The sequence below is a fragment of the Hypoxylon trugodes genome (genome assembly GCF_022578975.1).
Source record: "Hypoxylon trugodes strain CBS 135444 unplaced genomic scaffold F4822scaffold_5, whole genome shotgun sequence".
Classification (NCBI taxonomy): Eukaryota; Fungi; Ascomycota; class Sordariomycetes; order Xylariales; family Hypoxylaceae; genus Hypoxylon; species Hypoxylon trugodes.
Window position 1 is genome coordinate 2951796 of NW_026250020.1, and position 13264 is coordinate 2965059.

General features: G+C 45.5%; 4 protein-coding genes and 1 non-coding gene across 5 annotated transcripts; 2 read left to right on the forward strand and 3 right to left on the reverse strand.

Moving 5' to 3' along the window:
* Positions 1-500: 500 nt before the first annotated feature.
* Positions 501-2512, reverse strand: F4822DRAFT_404832 (uncharacterized protein). Its single transcript, XM_051458243.1, has 5 exons — positions 1770-2512; positions 1502-1709; positions 1345-1451; positions 1177-1292; positions 501-1118 (listed from the first exon to the last, which is right to left on the reverse strand). The coding sequence occupies exons 1-5, from the start codon at positions 2146-2148 to the stop codon at positions 975-977; spliced, it is 954 nt and encodes a 317-aa protein (XP_051314832.1). The 5' UTR covers positions 2149-2512; the 3' UTR covers positions 501-974.
* On the reverse strand, positions 2513-4045 carry F4822DRAFT_404833 (cyclophilin-like protein). Its single transcript, XM_051458244.1, has 2 exons — positions 3540-4045; positions 2513-3486 (listed from the first exon to the last, which is right to left on the reverse strand). Exons 1-2 carry the CDS (start codon positions 3615-3617, stop codon positions 3064-3066), a joined length of 501 nt encoding a protein of 166 aa, XP_051314833.1. The 5' UTR covers positions 3618-4045; the 3' UTR covers positions 2513-3063.
* A 2331-nt stretch (positions 4046-6376) lies between these two features.
* On the forward strand, positions 6377-8092 carry F4822DRAFT_268212 (arrestin domain-containing protein). The gene is made up of 3 exons (XM_051454662.1): positions 6377-6608; positions 6763-7647; positions 7725-8092. The coding sequence occupies exons 1-3, from the start codon at positions 6519-6521 to the stop codon at positions 7965-7967; spliced, it is 1218 nt and encodes a 405-aa protein (XP_051314834.1). The 5' UTR covers positions 6377-6518; the 3' UTR covers positions 7968-8092.
* Positions 8093-9302: 1210 nt separating this feature from the next.
* Positions 9303-9416, reverse strand: F4822DRAFT_t70. The gene has a single exon. It is a non-coding gene; the product is annotated as a tRNA-Leu (tRNA).
* Positions 9417-9834: 418 nt separating this feature from the next.
* On the forward strand, positions 9835-11289 carry F4822DRAFT_429672 (tRNA-splicing endonuclease subunit sen54 N-term-domain-containing protein; the record flags this gene model as incomplete). Its single annotated transcript, XM_051461142.1, has 1 exon — positions 9835-11289. One exon carries the CDS (start codon positions 9835-9837, stop codon positions 11287-11289), a length of 1455 nt encoding a protein of 484 aa, XP_051314835.1.
* Positions 11290-13264: the final 1975 nt, after the last annotated feature.

Here is a 13264-nt window from a genome sequence, read left to right on the forward strand (position 1 = left end):
AACAGGAGAGTTCAATGGAATAGGACTCGAGCTGCGTTCTTAGAGTAGAGTAGCATTCGGATGGACTTTACTAGAACTGCCGAATCTCCGGTTCGTATTGTGCGGTTTTTGATACGGCATTAGGCAGCAGCTATAGAATACGGGTGTATTTTCTTATGTGAGATGTGAATGTTAACAACAATTACTGTTTAGATTTAGGATAGATCGTCCTATACGACAATACAGCTATAATCTTGCCATTCCCCGTTGTTAATTGGCATTGGAACTTGAGGATATATCATATTAGAATTAGGTTATTTAATGGTTGGTGCTCTGGTCTTATACCAGGAATGAGATCAATCGAACCTATTAACTAGAGGTTTTCTCTATTGGATTTAAACCCAGCGATATCTTGTTTATACCGCTACAGCTTAATTGTTCTTGACGTAGAATGGATGGTGTTCGTGAGGACGGCCGCGAGGGACGAAGGGGACGAAGAGATCGAGTTGACGCTAAGAATCTGCAAGCACAGCACATCTCAATTACCTAGGTACTGGTGCAAGTATGGTGGTTTATAGTCTGCGTAAACTACAAATGATTTTTCTTATTTCCCTCGTTACTAATTCCAGATCTCCCTGACCATATATAAGGCAAGCAGCATTCTCCCGAAAGAAAAAAGTCAACGCAAACAACTCCTCCTTTTCCATTCGACCCCATAGCCTTGGTACAAGGCATTCACGAATTCATGGCCTTTGATTTGTAGGCAGAAAGTACGGGCGCCTGCCATCAGTAGATGAAGTAACCGGCCACTCTCCGCAATATCGCAAATCATCGCAAATTAACGACCAGCTGGAATGTGAAGAGATGTGTATCAAGCTGAAACCCAAGGTTTTAATTCAGGGTGGCGGACTGGTAGGACTTGATGACTCAAGAACAGAGTCGTGTACACAATCCACGGGTACTTCTTTTACGTTAATCCCTTACTTCGTACGTAATTAGTCCTCACTAGTGAGGTCTATCACTCCCATAGCTCGTCGTGGGGCCTTGAAGGATCGGGCTCCCGAGCCGTCATCCGTCGGGTCGAAAACCTCGCCGAACTCGCGCTTGGCGGGTCCTTCTTCCTTGATGCGCTTCTCTGCCTGGAGGAAAAAAAGGTGAGCTAGGGCATCAAGTATATAATTACGTGGCGAAACTTACTTTGATCTGTTCGAGTCTTTCCCTTGCTAGTCGATGGAGTTCGGCCTCAGAGATCCTATCTAGAGTAGCCGGAGGAGGTGGGGTGGTTGGCAACACCAGCTCTTGCTGTAGGGCACCTATGTCTAATAAGTAATTAAAGAGGAGTGGTCGTTATAGCGAATGACTGACCTTTCGATCTGTACAGGAATCGAAAAATTGCGATAGGACCGCTGTCTCCAGGTACCGGCTCCGTGTGACAATAGGTAGATCGCCGAATCGATTCCGGGGCGGAGAGACTATAGAGTTAGGATATTGTGTGAATGGGACGGGGTATTTTGTTTCTTACGTGGTGCCGTGGGAGATTGCTCTCCCCTTTAGGGATTTTTCAGCCAGTTCAAAGGAAGTCGCTGTTGGAGTCACCGTTTGCAGATTGCGGTTGGGTCTATGTTTAGAGCGCCCTAGCTTTATTTCGCGTCGTATTTCCACTACAATAAGCCCTAGCTTGTTAGATATCTTTTGGTCCTTTTTGACTCGTTCTTTTGTCGCGTCGTCGACTACAATATACTTGTATTAGCAACCCTTCGTCTCTTAGCCCTGTGACGTGAGATGCTTACCGGTTTTCACTGTGGAAAACTTGAGCCGTTGTAGAACTAGAGATCTAGCCTCATTGGATTCTGCCTTTCTACCTTCGATGGTGCGTTCATAGCATTTGTTGATGTCGAGATATTTCTCCATCATCAGAGCATTACCGATGAACGCAGAATCGACGTACAACCGAGCCAAGAGAAGATGGTTCCTATGACCCCATTGGTACTCATTGTTCACTGCAACATGGACAGTGAACTCGGTATCGTCGTGCGACTCGACATATTTTGTAGATGTCGGACGTTCGGGTTCCTCCTCTGGAGGGTTGGGATCATCGTACTCTGCGCAGTCCACATTATTGATACGGACCGTGACCTTGATTCCGGGAATACCTTCAATTATGGCCATGATGAAAACGGTGTATTCGGAAGCTTGAATTTATTAGGCTGGATTGGAAAGAATCAGGTTGAGATGTAGTAAAAAAGTAGAGGATGCAGAGAGTTGGGATGAAACTCTGTGAATTCGATAAAATTAACTACGAATGAAATGTGACGATTTTGGGCAGGAAAGCCTTCGAATTTGAGTTGTGATATTCCGGTGCCTACCCACGTTCTTGCTACAGACGTGAACGTTTCGTAATTCCAATGTACCTGCCTTTATAATGGTTATCTTGGTAGCCTAGAACATCGTTGGCATTCATTGTAGGAAAGCACGCGCTTCAAGGTACAGATCAATGTCTGTTGATTTCTATTTTTATGGCCTACATAAAATATGTAGCAAGTGCTTTATTATGTGTATACCTATAGGTATTAGTATCGAGATATATCGAATGCACATACGTTAAAGTGCTGAGTTATTCCTTGGTGCCCATTTAATTCCTGCATTTTGCTTATTTTTCTCCCATTATTATCTTAAATCATAGGTGATAACAATCATTACCCCGCGTAAGCGAATTCCGGAATTAACCGGTGCATCTAGGAATGAAATGATTTGCAGTTGGAGAGCTTAGGTTTCATATCTTCGGATCACCTTATCTCAGTCACGATTGATATATAGTGCTCACCTCCGATTATTCTCTATAAGACTCATTGTCTCATGGAGCACGCACACAATTTCCTACGCCTTAATCCATCTTGAGCCGAGTTTGATGCGGCGCAAACTCGGAAGGGAGCAGGTTGGGTGGCTTATTCGGGGCTGCTCTGGCATTTATATCCAGTTCTTGCGGTCTCTAGAACTTTCGCTCTAGGAACTAAGGCATCATGCTACCGAAACCGGATCCTTCAACCCCGTTGGTTTTATGGCGCAAAATAGGCGCATTTATATTCATCCCGCTAGCGGATTGGCGTGAATAGTAACCTTATCAATCAATACCTTCTCTTTCGGTCGATTCTTCTTGTCTACTTCGAGCGCCTCTAGTTTCGCTAGAGTAACAAGGCTATCGTCACCTATGAGCTTGCCGAATACTGTGTTAAGGCCGTCCAAATGTGGCGCCTTGTCGAATATGACAAAGAATTGCGAACCATTGGTCCCGGGGCCTTTATTTGCCATGGATACGATCCCTCGTGCATTGTGTTGAAGCGCCGGTCGAATTTCGTCCTCGAATGTACCGCCCCATATCGATCGTCCTCCTTTTGGATTATCTGGCGTGGGATTCGCAGGACCACCGGTTTGGACCATGAAACCTGGTATTAAACGGTGAAGTGGGGATTGGTCATAGTAATTCGATGCGCAAAGAGCTAGGAAGTTCTATTGAATATGTTAGCATATAGTATAGTCGCAAGTAGCGGATGGCTGTATACCTCTGCGGTTTTAGGCACGCTTTCGCAGAAGATCTCGATCTTGAGATCGCCCTGCGATGTATGTAAAGTGACAGACATGGCGCTAGAATACCACCAATAAAGAAAGTCGAGTAGTTATTAAAATGGAAATGGTATCACGATTTTGATGTATCTTCCCACAGCTTCATCGTATATCACGAGGTCGCGTGGAGTCGCGTATGGTGGATGAAATGACGTTGAAGGGTTTAAAAAAAGTTGCGATTCAATCTGGAACCATGATAAAAGATTTGTGGGGTCAAATAGTGGAGGAAACTAAAAAACCGACCTAATCCAGGGGTTGATGCGGGGCTATTACGTCCCTAAATTGATTGGGTCAGGGCTAGCTTGGGCTAGCTAGGGCTGGTGGGTAGCAGTGACGATACTTGTATGCAGGTTCGCATTTCTTGGCCTATTATTTTGTACTTTGTTGCTATTCTCGTCTCTTGCAACCTCTAAAAAAGAAGTCTTAAAAAGGCAAAACACGTGGGATTAAATACCTACCTGCGAATCATCCCAACATTTTCTTGGGAAACAACCCATTTTCAAATAAGGGCCGCCCCCGTGTGAAATGTGATGGCACACCCAAAGGGTTGCATTGCTCGGCGGTAATAGCGGCACGCGCATTGCATCTTGCAGTTGTAGGTGTGTGTGGTACGTTAATAGCTTCTTGTTGTAAGCGCTAAACGTAGCTGATGATCTTGAAGAAGTTCAGCTTAGTAGGGAATCGAGTTTCTTCTTGAGCTGTTATTTTCCTTGGCTATATATCCTTAGGCAAATAGCTTCTATCTCTCGGTGGTTCTTGGGGGTAGAGGATCAAGTTGTTCTTCATGTCTGCTGTGTAGGAATTATAAATGAATGCTTAATAATTATAAGACGGCGATCACTTCTGGACACTCTGAAGCAGGGGTAATCTTGAGGATCGTCAGCCTCATCCACGTTGCCAGGGTTTGAGCTCCTGTCTGGCCCCCAAATCATGGACCCTTCTGTACATAAATCTCCATGGGGGAGGGTATACGTTTGCGCCCGAAAAGGCCTCCATGTTTGGGATGATCTTGTCGCACCCGTCCGAAGTAGTACCCGAATGTGTGGCCGTGCATGGTGTCATTCGGAAACCCCTTTTTTTCCCTCTTTATACATTATTAAGCTATATCAGATAGCTACCGAGGTATTAATTGGTAGTATCTGAACCTTACGAACAACAAAAGTAAGAACAAAAAACAAGAATGTCGGTGTTGGCGACGCTACCTTATAAGTGGATGAGACGGCGCATCGTCTACGTCGTATATCGTTACAATGACAGGTCACCCTAGCGGTAGTTATGGTACCGTGACGTTGAGCTAACTTAGAACAAAACTGCCCGTACCTAAGCTGCTAGATAAATCCTAGGGCGTTAAGTCGAAGACCGACGGTCAATTAGTTACCCTCTGTCGTCACCTATCGGGACATTTTAAACCATAGAAGCGTAGGTATTTCCTCATACACGTTTATACCTCATTTCATAAGGAAATGATTGGGTTTAAATGTATAAAAGTAATAACTGTTAATGACAGGTGTATGTTAAATATGATTTGTGCCTTACACAGGTATGTAAATGGTTATATAGCTGCCTGATTGTTCGATTTATGAAGCGGTAGAGCAGTAGGGGAAATAGGAAAATGCTGGTGGGGTATAGACTTTATCGCACTACATAATAGGACTCATGTACCTGAAGTACCTGTAGGGATGTACCTACTTCCCTGGCGCCCGAATCGGAACGACCGTCGATTGGTTTCGAATTCAGATGGTGGAAGTTTCCCCAAATCCTCGTGCTACAAGCTGCCAATTTCCCCATTCAGCTTCAAAGTTTCGGGCAGGTGGTATCTGTCAGACTCTCTCTACCTTCACTACTTTACTACTTCCAGCTTTTCCCAGAGCCTTGCCATTCGTTTTACCACCGGAATTTTTACCCTATCTCCATATAGAAACCTGTGGGGTTAAACAATTAATTCTATCGTTTCGTTTCAAAATTAATGGTTAAAAATATTAAATTTATTAAATATACTTTTCCTGATACCTAGGTACTAATACTAAACTCGGTTTGAATTTACAATCGGGCTATCGTCCATAACCTTAATTTCCCCTCCAACGTTAGACCTTCTTCGGCTGCCCGTGGATTACAGCGTGCGAGTGCGAGTTGCAGGTGCGAATGCAAGGTAGGTACATACATCCCATCCCATTGCTCATAACCCATTTACATACAGTGCATAATCTATAGCGGCTACCTGTACTTTGGTTACCTAACCTAACCTAACCAGACCAAATCAAACCTAAGTAACCTAAAGTCCTAGAATTCCTCTACCTTGGTAGATTTCTAGGTTAAGGAAACTTTGACTGCGGAGCTGTAAAACCTACCAACTTCAACGTTTTTTGTTGTTCGAATTTCAGGAGTAACACCAAAAAAGAGAGAGAGATCAGCATAATTATTGATTTTGTTATCCTTCCGCCGACCGACCTACCGACCCTTTTTAATCCCAAGACCTAAGAGGAAAGCGGAAACCGGACGGGCTGTGACCCTACCGCCAGTTGACCTGACCTGACCTGACCTGAGTTCGCGCGTCCCGGCTTCTCAGCCACCGTCTCCATCAGCAACCAAGACCCAATTGCTTGCGTCCCGCCTTTTGCGACCCTTTTGCCCATCTACGATAGCCTATACCGAGCGCACCACACATTATCCTTAGGACGATTGTAATACTTTGGTCACCGACTTGCATCTCATTTACGATTTTGGGCGACTGGCTACTATAACGACGAAAATACGCATGACATGTAACGAACCCCATATTTCGCTTTGGAATTGTCCGAAAATCGCATTTGTGTTAGGAAGCGTCGGCTTGTCGCCGTCGACGAGGTATAGATGCGCCCGGCCGACGCTGATCCGTTACCTTTCGTCCTCCCACCATCGGTGCACGGCGCGCGAAGAAGATGAATGAACGAGTACAAGCTTTTGTCCGGGTCTCTGGCCCTCCGAATAGCAGTTTTCTAGTTGGATACCCGGGAATTTCGGCTACATTGGTAGGTTCGCATTTCCTAAGCTCTCGTATTTGTCTGCCTATTGCTTTCCGACTCCTCAATGTGGGGGTGTCGGTCAGGGTCCAGTATTAAGACCTAGCTGAAGTCGCACGATGCCTCTTTCCAGCTTTCTAACTCGACTAACATACGTACATAGCCGCGCATCGAGGGTAAAGTCGAAATAAGACCATCGTCAGGATATTCCGCTCCCGTCGCTATCTCTCTAGTGCGAATATGCTTACAGAGAAGAGAAACAATCCACCCAGCCGCCGAAAACGTAGCGAAGCGCCATCTCGGTACACCTCGACGCGATACTACCGATGTTGTTGGAAAGGAACTTTTGTTATACCGGTGCGCGACGGGTAGGGAGGCCGAGAATGTCGTAGCGATGGATCTACCATTTGTACTATTCATCCCTTTCGGACGAGGCGGCGAAGAGACGAATCGAAGGATACCCCCAGCATCATTGCAACTTCCGAGCCGAACCGCAGAAACATATTACGAATTAGTGGTTACCGTACAACAGGGACAGAGTGTACAGAATAAATATGCATTCCCCGTACCCTTGCAACGATACGATACACTATCGACCTTTGGAATGTACAATCGACCCGAGCACAAGGTTGCGACAACAGACAATATAGTAACGCTCGGCATTTCGCTTCCGAGATGGAGCTACGGACCTATGGATCCGATCACTGTATATATCAAGCTCGCGCCAAATCTAGATTGGATGGCCAAGGCGAAGAAGGTCACAATACAGAAGATCACGCTTGCGATCGAAGAGGAGATCACCTATAACCCCGAAGGAGACGAACCAACCAAGAAGATCAACAGGTTGCAGAAGCACACCCAAACCGTCGGAACCAAATTGCCTGAAGCAGGTTTCGTGACCAATATGGGTATCATATTTCCTCACAAGGACCTAAGGGATGCGAACGGAATCATTCGAAGAGGACAACCAGCCTTTCCTAATTACGAAGTCACATCATTCACGACAACCTCGACACTATATAAGATCGAATTTTATCTAACTATTAAGGTATGCGCATCTTGAGATATGGAGTCGGCGAAAGGGGTCATTTTTGGGAATGATTACTGACGATATTTCGATCACAGGCACAATTAACGGCAGCCCGCGATATTATCCTCCGACAACCCATCGTTATATGCCCATTAGATCACCAAGCATGCAAAGAAGAAATGGATGCTATCGAACAAGCAGCTAAAGATGCTTCCTCCGTGGACCCGAATAACCCTATGCTACCTGCGAGAACCATCGTCCTGGCTAATGATGCCAACGCCCTAGCGACGTTAGGATTTTGTACTGTAGGAGGACAGAAGAAACCACTAATCGAATGAAAATACCGCCCTATTAATACGACGAGGGAGAGAATCCATCCTCATTCTTTGCACGAGACCGTAATCAAGGCATCATGGCCCCTGAGTTGAAGATACATTGCGCATGTGCCTTGCGAGATCTCGTGTATGCGAGTCTGTTTCGTCAGCGGCCGGCACTTGGGAAGACCTGTCTAGCCCACAAGCTTCCATGCATCCGAAGGATCACAAATTCTCCGAGGTTGCTTACTAGTTCAACCCTAGGCGAGAGAAATGGAAGCGCTACTACCACGGATGGAGTCACTTGCCGGGCTGATATACGGAACAACGAAGCGGTCTACCCATATCACATTTGTTCGAGAGAACAGAGATCCAGAACACCATCCTGACCTTCTACAGCTTACTTGGTACAATCCGTATTATTACGCCCCGATGGATCTTACAGATTCGGATGTAGGTCATGGATAGGATCTTCGAAGAATCATAATTGCTATGGGTGGGATGGTGCGAATATCGGAGTTTACGGTGCCATGGTTCGATTGGGATGTTGTTGCATTGTGTTTGTCAGGCGTAAGTTCCGTCATGACGGACTTTGCGGCGTTATGGGTTACGGGATATCCCCAAGGGACGGCACGAGATCGGATAACATTATACCAGCACTGCGGATCCCGGGCGTTATAGGAGAATACGGTTATCCGAACATCTGGACTTAATGTTCTCTCCACCTTTAGCGATCCGTATGGGTAGCACACGCTAATATGCGCCGTTTACCTACCCTACGGATCAACCACCTGAGATGTAGCGAGGCGAATGGAGAAGTACCTTTTGAGCGCGCTCTCTAGCCTATCCCCCTGCTTAGGAGGAGTTGTTACAATCTGATGAAGCATTTGAGTGTTGGTATTGCATTTATTTGTATATATGCTGTATATGCCTTTGGCGACTTTTCGCATTGGATAGGCACACAGATATGATTGTAAAGATACAGGTATGCATTCAATGTTACAAGTATTCGACTCAAGTTACCCACTGCGAATGTAATATGATACAAGGCTACTTGTGTAAGGTAGTGTTTATTAAAATTAATGTGATTCAATATAAGTATGATTGTTAATGCCAATGATCTATTCGTCAAAGGACTAAAGGACAAATGTAAGGACAATCAATCCCTTATGTGCCTAGGTATGCGTATCGGGATAGGAATCGTCGTCATCTCCCTGCATCAATACAAAGTACCCCCCCGTCTTTGGAACCAAAAGCAAAAATATTTTACCATACAATTACGATCATATCATAAGAATAAAAGTAAAAAGGAAAATGAACGATAATAAAGTCTATCAAATTGGCAAAAGAGAAATGTGATGAGAGCTGCAGGATTCGAACCTGCGCGGTTTCCCATTGCGGGGCTCCGTTCAATCGTCAGGGACAATCAAGGATGACCTAAACACAACGCCTTAACCACTCGGCCAAACTCCCAGTAGATGTTGAAAGAATGATTGGGAGTTGGGGACTATATTGTGTGTGGTGTGGGAGGATTTTGCCGAAGGTCGGACGGGAATGTTGGTGCTGATTGGTGTAGAGTTTGATGGTGTGAGTCGATGTGGGGCTTGGGTTGATAGTTAAAAAACTATGTGTACCACGCATTTTTATAGTACTAAGCTAAAGATTATGATTATGGGAATGCGGAATTGAAAGAGAGGATATTGTTTGAGAAAGTTTAAAACTATCTAGTGCAAGTCGAATACTACAGTTCGGACTTTATTTTCCAATTCAGCATGTAAAACCTACATCGGCTGCCATTATCTCATCGCAAACTCTCTAAATCTACTGGGATTCAACACACCATTTACCTCAAATAATTACCGGGATATCTCATCAAATACAACTTATCAAAATGCCCTTCGACGACGAAGACCCCATCCCTACGGGTTCAACCCTGGCTGCTATCTCAAACAGCTCAGGTGACGGTGAAGATGCACCTTCATTAGAAGACACCCTCGGCGACGAAACCCAGGATTTCCGTCTTTTTGCCTCATTATTCGACAAACGCCAAGCCGCAGCAAGTGGCAGAGGAGCCCTGCGTCGCGGCGAAAAGGACTTCGAACCCCATGGCACGCGCGCGCAAGATTCTGCGTTAGAGGCTAGTCGTGGTGCTATGCGCGATGTACTAAGTTACACGCGATCGCATCGTCCGCGCGACCGGACTCGGGGTTGGTATTTTCCGGAGAAATGGGCAAATGTACCGGTTATAGAGGAGCGGGAAGGGGAAAAGGGCGCGGGACTTTGGGCTAGAGAGAGGGTTGTTGCGGTTGAGGATGAGATTAGAGGACCTTTGGGTCAGAATACGGGGAGAGTTGTTACGGGGATTGAGGGGTATAAGATGACGCCTGGCTGGTTGAAGACGTGGTTACTACCTGAGGAGGCGCTGTATCTTGTTGAAAGGGGGTCTTTGGATTTGTGGTGGCCGGCGAGGGGGATTGAGGATGTGTTTCCCGTGAAGAAGGAGGGGGAGGATGGAAGTAGTGATGCGGAGGGGAGAGTGTTTGAGGAGCATGAGTTGGGTATACCGTTGAGTTTACAAGCGGCGTATGCTCTTCTAATCGGAGAGGACGGGGAGAGGGGAAAGGTTAGCTTGGAGAAATATCAGGTTTACGCTAACCTACGAAGAACGGGGTATAAAATCATGCGAGCGACTAAGATGCCTTTACCTCCGACGAAAGCATCTCAGACACTATGGCAATGGCTATTCTCTCTCTTCCAAGGCGAATCACATAACAACCTACCATCCTACGGACCCCTCGTCAGACCTGGTCTCTACCGATCATACAACCCAATTTTCACGCAACTCGCATTAATCCCACGACACCAGCCTACACCAGCCCCTCAACTATACCAAGAACCGCAAGAACCCTTCCGAATCCACTTTCACGTCTGGAAAAGCAGTACCTCGTTCCCGAAAACCAAACCCCCATCTCCCGACTTCCGCATCGCAGTCGCCGACGCGCGGACCTCGTCCGTGCCTACGCTCGAGGAATTAACTGCGCTCTTAGAGACTTGCACACCATGGGATCCACCCAAACTACCAGCGTCGAAGAAAGAAGGCGAGAAAGGAGGAGTTGGACCCATGTATCAGCGGTTGAAGCATGCGTGGCATAATGCGGTGGTTGCGATTGTGGATGGTGGGTTGATTAGTTATATCAGGTTTGGCGAGATGGCGTTTGGTGAGGAGAGGTTGTATGAGAAGGTTGGAAGTGGTGGGAGGGGAGCGAAGGGGAAGAGAGGTGGAAGGCCTGGGCGAGGGGGGAGAGGAGGACGGGGTGGTGGCGCTGGGAGAGGAAGAGGGAGATGAAGATATCGCGAGGAGGCAATATTTCATGGACATCTAGGTTTGGGCCTAGATATCGAAAATACATGGAAGGGCGGTGTTCTGAGGATGCCATCTATGCTCCAAGGTAATCATCAGCGAAGAGTAAATTGTCACTATTAGGTTGCCCGATTCAGAACGTTATAAAAACACCGGTCACCTGAGATATCATCAGCTTAATTAGGCTGCGACGACTTATCATCTCGCCCATGAGATATACCGGTAGCCGGCCACGTAGCTAGATGGTAACATGCGGGCATTCACCGCATGAAGATTCAATCCAACTCGCCGCCGTCATCTCACTTGTCGCCTTGCTGAGTCTACGATACTCTAGATTGTTCCTACTTCTAGTGATGATTAATTATATACTGCACTGCTGACGTTTTTGGTGTGTATTGAGATACCTAGCTAGCAATACCGTATAATGTTGCTGACGCATACCGATACACCCTCATATGCGGCAAGGATATGTAATCATTTCATTCTAGTCTAACTAAGCCCTTATCTATGTCTCCAAGGTGTGCTATAGTCCTAATGCTTCTTTCGGCCTTTAAGACTATTGCCACCTCCTCAGCACTTATCCCGATACTACACGTAGGAATCCCGTGGTGCAGGTGTTAGTAAGGCCGATGTTATATCCGTCGGCAGAGAATAGGGGCAATTGTTAGTGCATGTGATATCTTCTCGTAGAAGTAATCCGGGATCTGTTCACTTGACTCTGAAGGAAGAAGACTCGTATGATATATAGTAGGAGCGTAGGACCGTAGGATAATGTTAGGCGCGAATTCGACGTTGGTAACACAAGTACCATAGACAATACAACTGCTTGCCCTTGACTTGCTCAACTAACATTATATAGAGGATATTATGGAAATGAAAGGCTATTTGGTTCTGTAGCATTCGTATGTAGGTCTGTTCGTTGGTTGGTTAAACTCCATGTATAACTATCTACCCACCTACCAGAATTCAATGCAAAGCCCGGACGATTTCCACTTAACGTGGGGGTGTTGCAGCGGATCGAAGAAGGAAAAAATAACGAAAAAAAACTCTCATATTGTCGCAACAACTTTCCTCTATTGGTGCTGTAATACTACCACATACTGTACGTATCACGAATTATGTATCAATTGGAGACGTACACAAATATAGATACGTGTATTTGGATCGAAACTATTAATGAAGATGAAAGAAGAATGAATAGATTGTTACAATACTGTGGGGCCGAGTGAGTTATCGTGGTACGTTGACGGCAACAGCATCATGTCTCGGCTGTTGGGACACGAGGGAAAAAAAAAAAAAAGAATAGTTGCACAAGAAAAAAGTCCTTGTACCACGATGATGAAATCCACGAGATCGAAGTTGGTGAATACCTAATTTACCCCCTCCTTCTTTTCTTTCTTTCTCCCTCTCGTTTCTTGTGAATATCATTATTTATTCCGAAACAAATTGTCGTCGTCATCAATAACATCTAAAGTTACAGCCGGTAATAAGAGAAAGGAACACGAGTGACGCAACAGTCATAAAAGACTTTAGATTTTAATAAGATTTATAGGATAATCACATGATTATTAGATCGAGTACCAAGGTAAATTCAAAGGTTCCAAAGGCGATACTGTACCAAGATACATGACCTGAATCTGTAGGGTTTGGAGGAGGCAGGGAACGGAGAGTACCGAAGTATTCTCTATTTCCAGATTGGTGACTTCACCCGGACTTTGCAGGGATGAGCTGCCGGTCGTAAAACAATAGGGACAATAGTATTTAACCCCTGCTCCTTTCTTTTCAATTCAAATCAAACCATCACTAAGCAATCAACTAAATAAGTCCTTGAGCATACTGGCATAATAAGAAGAGAATGGGTTTATGGTCAAAGCTCAACCATAATCGGAGTTAAATCCTAGATGTATCGATCATGTTGTTGGAATTGTCAATCTTAACCTCGAGTTATCATTGCGAAACC